Genomic DNA, 15625 nt, shown 5'->3' with positions numbered 1-15625 from the left:
TAATTGTATTTATTCGACTTAGTTGAGTGCACGCTTCTATGTCATCCTTTAATCTGGCTAGAATTAATCCTAGATCGAAAGATTGGAATAAATAGGCCTGCTATGAACAGTAGACTACCCTAATGAGAATGAAAGTTAAGTTAGTGGTAATTTAGGATAGAAAGTGGACCGAAAGGACCTTTCAACATCCGTCTCGCATATAATTCGTCTTAATCATTTACAGCTGGGTCACTAGACTACCGTAGTGAACCGAATTCCCGACATGTCCCTTCTCTCTTGATAGTTTAAACTTATTTTATTGCTCTTGTCCTTTTTCTCTTTCTTTTAAATCTCGTAGTTTAGCAACCAATTCAAACAACCCCCATTTGTTACCTTAAGATTAGAATTAGGCAACTGATAATTGCACCGCCTCCCTGTGGATTCGATACTCGACTGCCTCTGCTACATTTTAGTTGAGACCGTTAGGTTTTATCTTTGACAGGGTACACGATAGCCGTGTCAAATTATGGCGCCGTTGCCGGGGAGGCAATTGTCAAATTATTAGTTGTTTTATTTTTAGTCTTTCTTTTAGTTTAAGGGGCATCCGTTCCTTAAACTATTCTTATATTCTATTTGTAGTTTCTTCTTATGCGCAGGTCACAGGGTGGTGAACTACTACCGATCAATCCTGAGATTGAGAAGACTTTGCGTGAGTTGAGGCGATCATCTAGGATATTGCCGACAGAGGAAGAGCTGAGTACTCTGTCTAGTTATTACGAGAACGTTCTGTTTGAGGAGGATCCACCTTCATCTCCTATTTCTAATTCATCAGCTGAGACCGTCACTTCTCCGGACTTTCTAGAAATGGCCGAAGAAGCAACTATTGCCCGATCACTCGAGCCGACAATGCGAATCTCTATAAGGGATTTACATTACCAGGGGAGGCGAGAAAATTCGAGCCGAAGCCGTCCTATATCAATTTGGTTGAGAGAAACCAATTCGGGGGAGCTGCAAATGAAGATGCAGCCAAGCATATGGAGACTTTCATTGATTATTGTTGTTCCAACCCCCACCAATTCGCGTGACCCCGGATCAGATAAACGAAACCATGTTTATTTTCTCACTCCGCGATGCTGCAAGGGAGTGGTATATATAGGGATCTGGACCGGGATGCTCATGGGATAACTGACTGGAATTCGCTGGCTTTAGCATTTTACAAGAAGTACTTCTCTGCCTCGAAGACTAATGCCATTAGAGCTCAGATCACGAGCTTTAAACAGGGCCCTGATGAGAACTTTCACGAGGCATGGGTCCGTTTCAAGAAGTTGGTGCGAACCATTCCGCACCATGGTTTCGGAAAGTGGAGTTTATGCAATCAGTTCTATAACGGGCTGTATGACGATCATAGGGCTATTTTGGATGCTGCAGCTAGTGGCCGATTTGCTGAGAATATGGGAGAGACTAAGGGGTGGAAGATCATTGATGACTTAGCCACCCATAAAGCTGAGTATGGGAATTCCAGAGGGAATCAAAGGAGGAGTGCTGAATCTCCTTCGTCAGTAGCGCATTAGAGGCTCTCACGGCGAGATTCGATAAGTATGAGTTAGGAGGAGCCTCGAAAGGAGGAATCTACCATGTGAATGCTGTTTCAGACGGTCCTTTCGTCTGTAAGAGATGTGGAGGAGAGGGACATGTTTCAGATAACTGTCCACATTCTTATGAGTCTTGTGCTGCCTTCCAACATTACAGGCAGACAAAAACCTATTATGAGCCGAACATCCACCCTAATTTTAGGTTGAGTAGTCAAAATGTGCTCAATCCTACTCCTCCTCCGCACCAGCAGCAGCCGTATGTCCCTCCGCACAAGAATCAACAAGGCTTTCAGAAGCCTCCTTCTTTCACTCTTTCTAATCAAGGTGCATCATCTTCCGGTGGGGTGAGTGAAATAAGTGAAATAAAGTCTATGTTTCAATCCATTACAAAGCAGTTTCAGCTGAGTGATCAATAGAAGGATGCGTCTATTAAGGCACTTGAAACTCAAGTTGCCCAACTGGCCGCAAACCAATCCTCAAGAAAGCAAGGTCATTTACCGACTCAAAATGAGAAGAATCCACATGAGACGGTAAATCTGATAAATTTGAGAAGCGGTCTTTCTTATGAGGGACCAGAAGTGTTGAAATCAGACCCGAGGAAGGCTAAAACTGTTGGTGAACAGTGTTTTGTCGAAGAAAATAAGCTCACGGCAAAGCAAGTGCTCGATCGACTGATTACAGGTGGTCGATCGAGCAGAACTGGAGACGAAAATGCTCGATCGAGTGGTTTTTCCACTCGATCTAGTGGACAGGAAGAGCAGATTCGTCGATCGAGTAGATATTCTACTCGATCGAGTGAAGCAGAAAACGGAGTTGCTCGATCGAGTGAAAATATCACTCGATCGAGTGATATTGATGAGGAAACTGCTCGATCGAATGGGTATATTGGTTGATCGAGTAGTTTTGATGACGGGAAGCTTGTTCGAGAGCCTGTTAGTGCTCGATTAAGCGAGGAATCACCGGAAGGACCTCGTTCGAGAGGTAAGACGCGTCCAAAGGATACAGAACTTGCACCGGAAGATACATTGGAAGCGAGAAACAAGGGACTCGAGATACCCATCACGGTTTCCTTCCCGAGGCGGCTGCAGAATACAAAAGCCAATCAATAATTCGGCAAATTTGTCGAACTTTTGAAAAGCTTGGAAGTCACTGTGCTGTTCACTGAATTGCTGACAAAGGTACCCTCTTATTTAAAGTTTATGAAAGAAATCTTATCGCGTAAGAGGACTATTAGTGATAGTGAGACCGTAGCTTTGACTGTGGTGTGGTCAGCCCTATTTCAAAATAAGTTACCTCCTAAGCAGTCAGATCCGGGTAGTTTTTCTATCCCTTGTCATATCGGTATCCATTTGATTGATAACGCGTTATGCGATCTAGGCGCTAGCGTGAGTGCCTTACCATTGTCTCTAGCTAAGAGATTTGGTTTGACGAAGCTGAGTTGCACCAACATGACTGTCCAGATGGCCGACCGTAGTTTATCACGGCCACTAGGTGTAGTAGAAGACGTACCTGTTCAAATCGGGAAATTCTTTATTCCCGTTGATTTTGTTGTCTTAGACATCCCCGAAGATGCACACACCCCTATCATTTTAGGGAGACCATTTTTGTCTACTGCCCGTGCAGTTATAGACGTCGGGGGGAAGACTTTTACTTTTCAGGTAGGGGACGAGGATCTGATTTTTCATCAGTCTAAGTTCCGGAGAGCTCCCATGCAAGCCCAGCCTTGCAATGCTCTCTCTTCTATTGATCCTATCGTTGACACTCCAGATGAAAATATGGAGAATTGTGCTGCTATTGTTAACCCTCCGCCTCAGACTGAGAGCAAAAAGGAGGGAAGTTCGTCTGTTTTCCTTGCTGCAGGTACAGATGAAAGCAATGAAAGAGCTGTCAAAGGAAATGGTGCAATTATAGTCGATCAGATTGGAGATGATGACGCTACAGCTGGTGATAAAAGGAGCAAGGACGAGGAAGGTTTGTGCTTATGTGGATGCGAACTACTCCCTTCCTACCGTTTCAAGTGATAATTCATGCTCATGGAAGTTGAAGAGGACATTCAATGTTGTTGAGGTGACGTCCTCCAGTCAGGAGCCCACCAAGGGGCTACTGAATTGCAGTGGGAATTGAGCGGGGAAATGCCCTGTGTAACACTTTGTAATAAATAATTTTTGAATTTTTCGTTGAATTTGTTTTATTGCTTTTAATTAGGACAATTAGTTTTAGACAGTTTTTAGCGTAGACGTAAGACTATAGACTGTTCTCATGCGTATTTGGTATTTTGGGAAATTTTTGCACGTGTTTTTATGCAGGTTTGGGGAAGTTTTACGCATTCCGAGGAAGAAAAGACGAAATTCAAGAGCTTACGCGAGAAAAGTCCTCGATCGAGTATTTTTTGTACTCATCGAGTGAAAATTTGGTCGATCGAGCACTTTTACAGGTCGATCGAGTAAAGAAAAAAGGGGGACCTCTTGATCGAGTAGATTTCTACTCGATCGAGCAACTGGAGCATCAAAAGTGCTCGATCGAGTGGTTTTAAACCACTCGATCGAGTGAAAATGAATAGGACGCAGGGAGTTTTCTACCTTAAACTCTTTCTTTTTGTTTTCTTATTCATTCATCCCCTATTTTCGTCATCCCAACCCTTATTGCGATCAAACTCACCCCAAATCCCCATATTTTCTTGCCCAATCTCCAATCCGCCACCTACAATCTCTTGTTTGCTAATTAATCTCTCATATCCCCTTATTTTCTCCTTGATTGGTGTCCATTTACACGGTTTTCGAAGAGGGTTAGGGTTTGCGGTTTTGAGATCGAAAAATCGCCTATTTCTCTTGTTCTTTGAAGATTAATTGCTTATTGTAGGTTCATTGCCATCAAGTAAGTGATTTCTATAACCTCTTTGCATTTTAATCTCGATTATTTCAAATTTTATAAGGAAAAATTGGTATTAGGGCTCGAAATCCCTGTTTAGTCGATTTTTTTTCGACTTGATTGTGTTTGTTTGCCCTTAATTATCTTGCTTGATGATCATAATCCCCCTCCCTCGCTGTTTTTTCATGCTCAATTCGATTACTACATGAATTTTTGCGATCAGGGCTGCCTCAGTCGAATTTTCGACTGACAGACGGGTTCACATGCTCCTTTGCCATACTTAACCTCAGTTGACACTTACATGCTCTTGTTGTTGACTGATATGCCCCACCCTTATCGCCATTTACATGCTGCTATTCAAAATTTTTTGAGGATTGTTGGGTTTTATGTGCTGTAAAGTCGGATTTTTCGACTTGTAGGGGATTCACATGCTGCCACATATTGGTTTTACGTGCTGTTTTAGCCACGGTTAGCAGTTGTTTTCTTATCATACTCCTTACTTTGCTTACAGGATGGAGTCTAGTACTTTACCTTCTAACAGCTCCACCTCTAGTCCGTCTTTGAGTGAGACAGTGGCCCCTGCTGTTGCCACTGCCTCCGGTTGGTCACCACTGCAGCCCTAGTGTTTCTAGTTTCAGCTGCAGGGACGGTTTTTACTCCAGCTAGCTCAGCTGCTAGCTCAGTTCAGGCTGCCACTTCTTCTACGGTCACCACCACTGCTAGCACTCCTGCTAGTCCCTCTTTAGTGGTGACCACAGCAGCCACTACCTCTACACCAGCCACCACTTTTACACCTGTGGCAGACTCGCCAGCAGTCGCAGCTGCCTTCAGAGCAGCCCTGGTTCCTCACACCGTCGCTTCATGAGCTTCTACTTAGAGTTCAAGAGGCCGAGGTCGTAGACAGTCTCGAGCTACGTCAGCTCCTGTTACCTCTACTTCCGCTCCTAGCACTTCTACAGTTGCTGCTTCTGCTTCTGCCTCTACCTCTGGCACTGTTACAGTCCGAGGGGACACCTCCATCGACTCTCACCCAGATTATCCGCAGGTATTATTCGTCAACGCTTTACACCGTACGAAATTTTATAACCTGCTAAAGTGTGTACATGTACCTTCCCGATTTTTGGATAAATCGGCACTAGATAGACTCGGCATTTATGAGTCGGTTTGTGACTTACTGCGGGCCACGGGGATGCCTGGGCTCATCACTATGAGAGGCCGCACCTTTTTAGAGCTGAGTCTCGAGTTTCTCAGCTCTTTTACCTTCTCCCCCGGGGCACACGAGGTTGACCCCGATAGTTCTTCAGTGTCCTTCCGGTTGTTTAATCGGACTTTTCCAATGACACTAGGGGAGTTTGGTAGGTTACTTGACCTTTCCTCCACGGGCTTGACTGCTTCCCCGAGGAAGGTCTACCGTCAGCTTTGGCGGTGTCTGGCCCAGACCACCTTTCAGGAGCGAAAGCTCCATCAGGTCCACCTTCCACCCGTCCGTTGTTTCCTTAGACTGATGGGGAGCACTATTTTCGGCCGAAAGGAGCCGAACAACATTACCAACAACGAGCTCTCTATCCTGGGCGGTTACCTGAACGTCGACTGCGAGGGTCCCTTCACCCTAAACATTGCCTACTTGACCGCCCAGTGCCTCTATGGCCAGGGGCTGAAGGAGACGGGAACCATTGCCTGCGGTGGCATAGCCACCATTCTTGCCCGTTCCCTTTACCCCACCTGGCCACGTGACTTGCAGTACCTCACGGGAGAGAGGTTAATGAGTCTGGATGCCATGCTCTCTCAGCATTGGCTGACCCCAGACCACCGGACTTGGAAGATTGACGGCTCCTTGTCAGTTGACTTACCTTGTGACAGTCTCCTCCGTCTAGAGCCCTTGCCCTCTGTTGCAAAGGGCCACCGTCTGCCACCACTGCCTGACCTCCACCTTCCACTCCGACCACATCCACCTCCTGATGCACCCGCCGCCAAGAAGCGGCGACTTGAGACTGGAGACGGGTCTACACCTTCAGGGAGTACCCAGCCTTCCACGGCTACTCCCGATCCGACCCCTAATCCCACTACTACTACCACTCCTACTCCACCTCCCACTGACCAGACATAGACTGAGCCGGTCTTACCGGCTACATTCGTACCACCTCCTCCTTTTGTGGCGCCCGCGGTCCTGAACCAAGGGGGTGTAGTTTACGGTTTGTTGCTTGAGGTTGCAGCGCGTCAGGCTCGTATGGAGAGGGACATGGCTCTTGCCTTACACCCTCTGTACGAGTACCACTTGCGGCGACACAGACCGATCCCGGAGGGTTGGCCACACCCTTCCTTCTTTCGGTACCCACCTGAGGGGTACCCAGTGTCCGAGGAGGAGGAGGACGAGGACCCAGAGGTGACAGTGGAGAGAGCCCGCGCTGAGGAGCGGAGGAGGAGAGAGGAGGAGAGAGATCTGGAGTACAGGGCGGAGGTTGTCCGTGACAGCAGTGACGACGACGACGAGTAGCTACTGGTCTACTCACTTCCCCAGTTTTCTGGCTTGTTTGTGGAAGTTCGTATTTTGTATGTATCTCTTACTCTTTTATTTTGTCTCCTTTATTTTCATTGTTTTTATTTTGTTGGCTGTATATTCCCGTTCCCCGTATATATCTCTGTCGGTGTATCCGGAGGACAACGAGGGCGTTGTCCGTTTTGGTTTGGGGAGGGTATTGCATCCTTTTGAGTCTGCATTTGCATTTGTTTTTGGATTCACGTTTATTTTTCAGCTTGCATTGTTGTTTACTTTCATTAAAAAATCAAAAATTCAAAAAAATTAGAAAATAGAAAAATTCAAAAATTTTCACGTTTATTTTTGCATATAGGTTGAGTCGGAACGGTAGATTTCCATGATGACAATGCACTATAACTTGTCACTTCACTTGAGCCTTGCACTTTATTGATAGTTATTAGCTTTGTCATATGCATAGTCTACGAGTTTATGTTCAAATATAGCTGACTGTTTAGACTTGACCTGATAAATTGGCAAACTACTTAAAAATTCTGAGTTTTAGAGCCCTATAACTGGTGACATTCATGACCAGTTCATTAGGAATTTTGAGTAGTACTCCTTGCATAGCATGTTCGTCCATTTTGCACATTTATGACATTCAATTTCTCGTCAAATGCACATATTCGGGTTTGTGGTTGGTGTCACATGCAGGGAGGTGTTTGCAGATTTCCCTTTCCTTATATTTTTCACCCATTTAGCTCCACATTAGCCAAATTTGCCTTTTTGACCCATCAGCTACATCCCAAACTAAGCCTGCCTAGTCAAGCTAGTTAGTATGTTCTTTTGTGGTATGATCTTCCATTGCAATTTGGCCCGTATTTCTTGTTTGGAGTTGGTGTAAGTATAGAGGAAGGAGGAAAAGAGAAAAAAAAAAGGTATTGAAAAAAAAAAAGAGAAAACGTGAAAGAAAAGGAAGAAAGAAAAATAAATAAAAAAAAGCTGAATGACGTGAACAGAAGAAGAAGAAAAGAAAGAAAGTTTGAAAAAAAAAGAAGTTTGTTTTATTTGAGTTAGTTCTTTCAGACGGTGTTTAAAAAAGGGAAGTTTGTGACCGTCTGACTCCTCCGTTTTATCCCATTATTTTTAAGGAGATTATGTTTGAGTTTAGTGAGTTGTGTGCCAAATAAAGGGCACTTGTACTTAGTTTTTCAGTCAGTTGAGATTCGGATGGTTCACTATGGTCCTGTTAGGAACTAGCTTGGCGCTTTTACCTCCACATTTCCATAACATGTTTTGCCTTTTTCTCACCTGAACCTCACTATTCCCAAATTATTTGTAAGCCCTCGGCTGTGACGAACATTATTGGTTGGAGTGTGTGCATTAGTACTTGAATTGTCTTTCATTTTCGTTGCATGCATGCTATGTAGGTCGCAGTTAGGTGAGTGACTGTCTTTTCTTCTCTCTTTTACATATAACATTCACCCTTTGCTTCATGAGAGAAGAGTGACCACGAGAGAGTCCGATTTTGATGGTCTTGCAAGGTCGATAGGTTGGCTATATTTCTGAACAGCTTATAACTCGTTTGCGTATTGACTGCTTAGCTTTAACTGTTGGTCTTTGTTGCATTAAATTGGTTCAAGTAAACAAGTTAAGCTAGCTCTGAGTTATCGTTTCCGTTCCATTAGTTTAGTTTTGAGTTTACTCGAGGACGAGTAAAGGTTTGGTTTGGGGAGGTTTGATACGTGCCTAATATATAGTCTTTTTAGCCTATTTCAGCACGTATTTCTATGCATTTTTATACTGTTTTTATAGTATTTTGCCCCAAATTGGCTACTTTGGTTCGTTTTGTCCATTTTGTAGAAATGAACGCGAAAGTAGTGGAATCGTACCCTTTTTCGTTCTTTTTGCATGCATTTAGAGGCGACGGGATTGTTCCAGAGTGAGATACTGCATTTGGAAGCGTCGTGGCACGCATTACGAGGCATTTAGGCGAGGACTTGAGCTGAAATGAAGTCAAAGTACTCGATCGAGCTGTTTTACCGCTCGATCGAGTGGTTTCTACGTCCCAGAGTGGTCGATCGAGCACTTTGTACTCGATCCTTAACTTGCAGAAAGACCAACTACTCGATCGAGTAACTTTCTGGTCGATCGAGTAGTTTTGGCTGAGGATTTGGTCGATCGAGTGGTTTTAATCCACTCGATCGAGTGGTTTTGATGGTTATGGTCTTTAATCAGCCCGTGTGAATGTTTATTTCGCTAAACTCTTTTACTTTGCTATTTAAGCACGCTTTACTAGGTCATTAGGACTATCTAGCTTTTATCTTAGTCAGTTTACGTAAAACTTTTACTGCGTACTTCATTCTTCTTTACTGTAACCTTGTTTTGGGATTATTATTGATCGGATTCGATTGTTCTCTACGCCGGATTCGCATTGATTGTAATTCCTTCTCTTCCTTTAATAATAATTAACCTTTTGTTTGCTTTAATTCTTTGTTTGTCTCATTATTTCTTCTGCCCTAATTTCTCTTTTATGCAATTTATTATTTATTTCATAATGTTTATTGCTGGGAATTTAACTGCTGTTAGTTTAATTAGCGACATGAGTAGCTAAACCCCTTTCATGTTGGGATTAGGGGATCTGCGGTAGAAATGTGACGATGTAGTAAATGAATTAGATGAATTAGTTGTGAGACCCTGCCACCATAGCAATTTAATTGTATTTATTCGACTTAGTTGAGTGCACGCTTCTATGTTATCCTTTAATCTGGCTAGAATTAATCCTAGATCGAAAGATTGGACTAAATAGGCCTGCTATGAACAGTAGACTACCCTAATGAGAATGAAAGTTAAGTTAGTGGTAATTTAGGATAGAAAGTGGACCGAAAGGACCTTTCAACATCCGTCTCGCATATAATTAAATCTCGAATCATTTACAGCTGGGTCACTAGACTACCGTAGTGAACCGAATTCCCGACATGTCCCTTCTCTCTTGATAGTTTAAACTTATTTTATTGCTCTTGTCCTTTTTCTCTTTCTTTTAAATCTCGTAGTTTAGCAACCAATTCAAACAACCCCCATTTGTTACTTTAAGATTAGAATTAGGCAACTGATAATTGCACCGCCTCCCTGTGGATTCGATACTCGACTGCCTCTGCTACATTTTAGTTGAGACCGTTAGGTTTTATCTTTGACAGGGTATACGACAGCCGTGTCAGTAATATACTTTGGCTATAAGAGTAATGTACTTTGGCTATAAGAGTAATGTACATACAAGCCTTTAAGAATGTTCCTTGCATAACAACAATAATGATCCTTTAATACAAATGTAATATACTTTGGCTATAAGAGTAATGTACTTTGGCTATTAGAGTAATGTACATACAAGCATTTAAGAATGTTCCTTGCAGAACAGCAATAATGAACCTTTAATACAAATGTAATATACTTTGGCTATAAGAGTAATGTACATACATGCCTTTAAGAATGTTCCTTGCAGAACAACAATAATGATCCTTTAATACAAATGTAATATACTTTCCCTATAAAAGTAATGTACTTTGGCAGTAAAATCGAATTGTGCATACAAGCCTTTAAGAATGTTCTCGTAGTGTATATTATGGATGTCTATCCTTGAATCAAAAATTTGCACCTTCCACTTCGTTATCAGATTCATCTTCTTCATCGTCGTCCTCCACATCATCTGATTCATCTCCTTCATCGTCGTCATCTTCATGGTAGTATTTGGTGAATATTCAACAAAATGTAAATTAAATATCAGATTTTATAAGGAGAAAATGGCCAAAATGAACAACTAAATTGATAATAGATTTAATGTTAACCAAATATACATTCTTTGAAATTCTCATCTGTGCCTTAACAACCATAATGTTCATTGCACAAAGACCTTATGTGCCTCCATATAAGATTGATGATTTTGGAAGGTAAACACTATGCGCTATGCTTGTATAATTTAATAATTATTTAACATTAATGTAATATGCTTTAACAAGAAACCAAATTATACATACCATCGGATGGTTTGTTTCTTTGCAAGTCTAGAGTTGTGTCCTTGGCGGCCACATGTTTTGCAAAGACCTCTTCTCTTTTCCTCTCTTCTTTAGGGCTTTTAACATTTGTGATTCAATTCTCTTGCCCTTGGTCCTACCCTTGTTTTTAGATTTTTTAGGAACATGAATCACCAACTTCTCGGGTATTTTGCAGCCCACGTACTTTTCTATTTCTTTCATCTTGTCTTTCTTCTTTTTGGTACACTTCGTTAGTAATCATATCCAATCTAATATCTCTCAGTTTTTCAATCAAAAGCTTCATGTCGTTATCATCACACTCAGCTACGCTGACACAAGAATAAACCTCTTGCCCATATTTCAAGACTCAAACTTTTCCGGTCGAGAAAACTTTTGAGAGACATCTATCAGTTTGCCATCTTTTCAAAGACATGCTTACTCATTGCGGCTTTTGCCCATCTTTGCGTTATGTACTGTTCTGGTATTTTCTGAAAATCTTGGTTGTGTAGAATCTAAAGGCGGTGCTCGCACAACAAGCCCATTCTCGAAACATAGAACAGAACAAGTAATCTCCATGTTATCGGTGAATATGCTACGTTCCATGACTTATTTTGCATCTGCAAGTCTGTTAGAATATATATTTTTGTCTCATCAATCTTCTCCACATCTTTAAAACGGCAATCGAGAAAGTCTGCAACCAATTCTGTTTGGAAGTCTTTGAAAATGTTGTGCGAGTACATTTCAGAAGCATGGACTTCAAGGTTTGACTTTGTTTTCCGTGGGATTTCAGAGTGTTTGTTGTCACTGTTCAATTTGGACTGCTTGTGTCTTTGTGCTTCCAAGGCACTCTCATAGCACACCCAAAACTCAACAAGGGTCAAATGAGGTGTGAGGAACCTGTCAAAGAAACTGTTTTCACTCTCAGACCTAGAAGTAACCCTCATCAAGCCAGACATTGAAACATCTTTAAAATAGGGGGGATCCACTGTTCCTTGAGATCGTACAAATCTGAAAACCACTCGTGTTCTACAAGTTGATAATCAGTCATTATCTTCCCCCATTGTTCTTCGAATTCATCAGGCTCAAGTTGGTTGTTCCAAACACACCTATTGAGCCTGGTCTTAAAATCCTCATCTTGAAACAATTGATAACTGACTTTCTCTCTTAGTTTCTTCATTATGTGCCACATGCACAGTCTGTGTGTTGACTCCTTAAACACTTCCGGGACTACCGACTTCATTGATTTGTCCTGATCAGTAATTATAATTCTCGGTTGGCACCCGCCCATTGCTTCCAAAAATGTCTTGAACAGCCATGTATAACACTCAATACTTTCATCACCTATCAACCCAGCTCCAAACGTTATGCACCTTTTGTGGTGATCAACTCCTGTGAAAGGCACAAACACCATATCGTACTTGTTTGTTCCATATGTAGAATCTGCTGATAAAACCACACCGAACAACATGTAGTTCTTTATGCAGATCGGATCTGCCCAAAACACTCCAGCCAGGCACTTGTTTTCATCTACTATAAAATCAAAGTAAAATGAACTGCATGTGTCTTTTCTCCCAATAAGATTTTCAACAAACATTTGTGCATCAAAATTACCAATGTAGGTTTTTATGTCCCTGACAAAGTTTTTGAAATCAACCTCAGTAGCCCCAATGTTGTCGTAACCTCCACACAGCTCCTTCCAACCTCTATAGGCTTTCACACCACCTAGTTTTAGCACCTTTACCTTTGTGACAAATTGCATCTGTACCTCTGTCATTTTTCGGTTTCCTTTCAAGAATATTGTAGATTCAGGCGAAGCAAGTGGATGGTTATGCGCTTCATCGAATCTGGTAACAATATAAGTTCCATTTTCTTGGTATTTAAACTGCACTAATGCACGACAGTCAATTCTTGTAATCGGCCTCACACGGCTTATGCCTGTCACATCAGATTCTGCATCATTCTCAGTAGTATCGGTATCAGTATCAGTCCTCTTCCTTTTCCTACTTTCCTTTACACCTTGCCTATTGCAGACAACATTCCTTAATGCAAAACTATTCGGTAACTCATTGCCTTTAATCCTTTTTGTTGTTGCAAGTCTTGGCGTAAACTCACAGATTGTACAATATTCTTTGTAGAATAACTCTGCTGATTCTAGCATTTCGAATAATTGTCCTACTTTAGGTTTCTTTTCCTCTGGACAGAATGGAATGTACTGGAGTGCATTTAATGTTTCAATTCTTGTCCTTGGTGTTTTAAAGCTGTTTTTTGTAGAAGAAGACGTAGTTGCATCACTTGTACTCATTGTCTGTTCAACAGTAGTTAAGTAAGTAAGTATATTGAATATTATTGCATCAATAATGCAGTAATCCAATTCTAATATGCTCTACAAAGATTGGCAATTTATTTCGTACAAATAAAGGTTCATATATAATGTATTCCTGCGAATGTCCATTATCATGCCTTTAAAGGAACATTTATTTTACTGCTAATGTTCATAGGAAATATTATTGTCCATTTTGATATAGCATATATATAATGTATTGAATGCTAATGACATTAAACAAAGAAATAGTCATAATATTATTTCATTAATATTAGAAAAATATTTACAAAAGCCATTTCAGGCTTTCAAAATGGTAAAGCCTACTAAGGCTTATACTGAAAAAAAAACACAAGATAATACCTAATAACAATAAACACAAGCAATGTTGTCAGGATCGGGATTCTACTTTGGATCGATGCGGAGGGTAGGATCGAATCGGTAGAATCGGATCGTAGAATCGCAAGATTCTACAAACTCACTAAATATAATTTTTTATTTGGTAAAAACATATAATTGAAAATCAAAACACTGATTTATTAATATTTATTCATAAAATATTGGTAATTAATGATTTAGTATCAGTGTATGCACGAAATTTGGGTTTTACGGTGTCATTATATAAAAATATATATTAATTTTTTTTATTATGGAATCGGATCGTAGGATCGTAAAATCGCAGGATCGTATTATGATCCCATCTCTAGAAATTTTCAAATTAATAGGATCGTAAGATTCTACAACTATGATAGAATCGTAGGATCCAGGATCGGTCAAGCATTTTTGGATCGTAAAATCGTAGAATCGTTGGATCGAATCGCGATTCTGACAACAATGAACACAAGATAACACAACATATTTCTAAACTAATCTAACAGTTGGAGTCATAATAACCCTCATCCCCAGACTGTTCCTCAATTTCATATTCTTCTTCTATTTCCTTTAAAAATTGTCGTTCTTGTCTTTTGTGATGTCTAATTATTTCTGCACGACTAGACATAGTCGTGCAGATGCAGAATCTGTCAAGGAGCCGATTATTCTTTATGATAGTTATTACACCATTTTCATTTCAGTGAACCGCGCCTCGGTAATAATCCCTCTCCATTACCTCTGGCTCGTTCCCTATAAGGAACCACTTTGACCAGCCCTTGCACACCATGGCCATGTTTTTCTTTTCTTCCCTCCCAAGTTGCTCAAACAAAATCTGGAGCAAAGGCTGAGTAGTAAGCAAATGATGTAAAGGACGACTGGGAGATGGTACATCCATCTCCACAGGAATGGCATTTCCATCAAACCAGTTTGAAGAAAACTGGCTTACTTTCCATTCCCTATAATGGGCCATGAAATTTTGTTTGTAAGCATCATTCTTGTAGGGAACTATCGTGCATTTTGAGTAGTCCATTGTTTTTTTTTTTAAGAAAATTAAGTACTATTCTGAAGAGATTAAAAGTTTTGGTTATTGGAAAAGGTAGGATGGAAAACTAGTTGTGTACTCTTGGGTTTATATAGTGGATTAATTGATTATAAGAGATTAAATTCTGTGAACAGTTGTGTCTTTACAACTGACACAAACATAATCATGGTAATTAATAAATTGGGTGAAGTTATCTATGTTACTTTAATCTATTGCATAAAACAGTATATGCACATTATGAAAATACGTAATGGACATTTGAATTAAACTGAATCCACATTTTTTCCAAATAATGTTCCATGTTCTTTTTTAAATAATTTAATGTACCTTTAAATATAATATAATGCACATTTTCCAAACAGTGCCTAATAATATTTTAGTTGTACCTAATTATCAGAAAATGCAAATTACGAATATAGATAGTTGACAATTTATTTTATGGAACATGTTTTTTTATAATTAATATAATGTACATTTAGAAGTAATATTCAAATTAATGTGAATAATTGCGTCTTTTCACCACATAAGCAAGTTATTTCGTACAAATAAAAGTTCATATATAATGTATTCCTTCGAATGTCCATTATCATGCCTTTAAAGAAACATTTATTTTACTGCTAATGTTCATAGGAAATATTGTTGTCCATTTTGATGGAGCATATATAAAATGTATTGAATGCTAATATTATTTCATTAATATTAGTAAACAAACAAATAGACACAATACTATTTCATTAATATTAGTAAAATATTTACAAAAGCCATTTAAGGATTTCAAAATGATAAAGCCTACTAAGGCTTATACTGAAAAAAAAAACACAAGATAATACAAAATAACAATAAACTAGAAAACTAACTTAATATATTTCTAAACTAATCTAACAGTCGGAGTCATAATAACCCTCATCACCAGACTGCTCCTCAATTTCATATTCTTCTCTTCGGTTTTTA

At 40.3% G+C, this 15625-nt stretch overlaps 2 protein-coding genes across 2 annotated transcripts; both read right to left on the bottom strand.

Annotated features, from left to right (window-relative positions):
- Positions 1–11452: 11452 nt before the first annotated feature.
- On the bottom strand, positions 11453–11884 carry LOC141588243 (protein FAR1-RELATED SEQUENCE 5-like). The gene has a single exon (XM_074409696.1). It carries the CDS (start codon positions 11882–11884, stop codon positions 11453–11455), a length of 432 nt encoding a protein of 143 aa, XP_074265797.1.
- LOC141588242 (protein FAR1-RELATED SEQUENCE 5-like) lies at positions 11884–13242 on the bottom strand. The gene has a single exon (XM_074409695.1). The coding sequence runs from the start codon at positions 13240–13242 to the stop codon at positions 11884–11886; it is 1359 nt and encodes a 452-aa protein (XP_074265796.1).
- Positions 13243–15625: the final 2383 nt, after the last annotated feature.

The sequence above is a fragment of the Silene latifolia genome, chromosome 6 (assembly GCF_048544455.1).
Source record: "Silene latifolia isolate original U9 population chromosome 6, ASM4854445v1, whole genome shotgun sequence".
Classification (NCBI taxonomy): domain Eukaryota; kingdom Viridiplantae; phylum Streptophyta; class Magnoliopsida; order Caryophyllales; family Caryophyllaceae; genus Silene; species Silene latifolia.
Note: the sequence above shows the minus strand (reverse complement) of the source record. Positions and strands in the feature narration are given on the sequence as shown.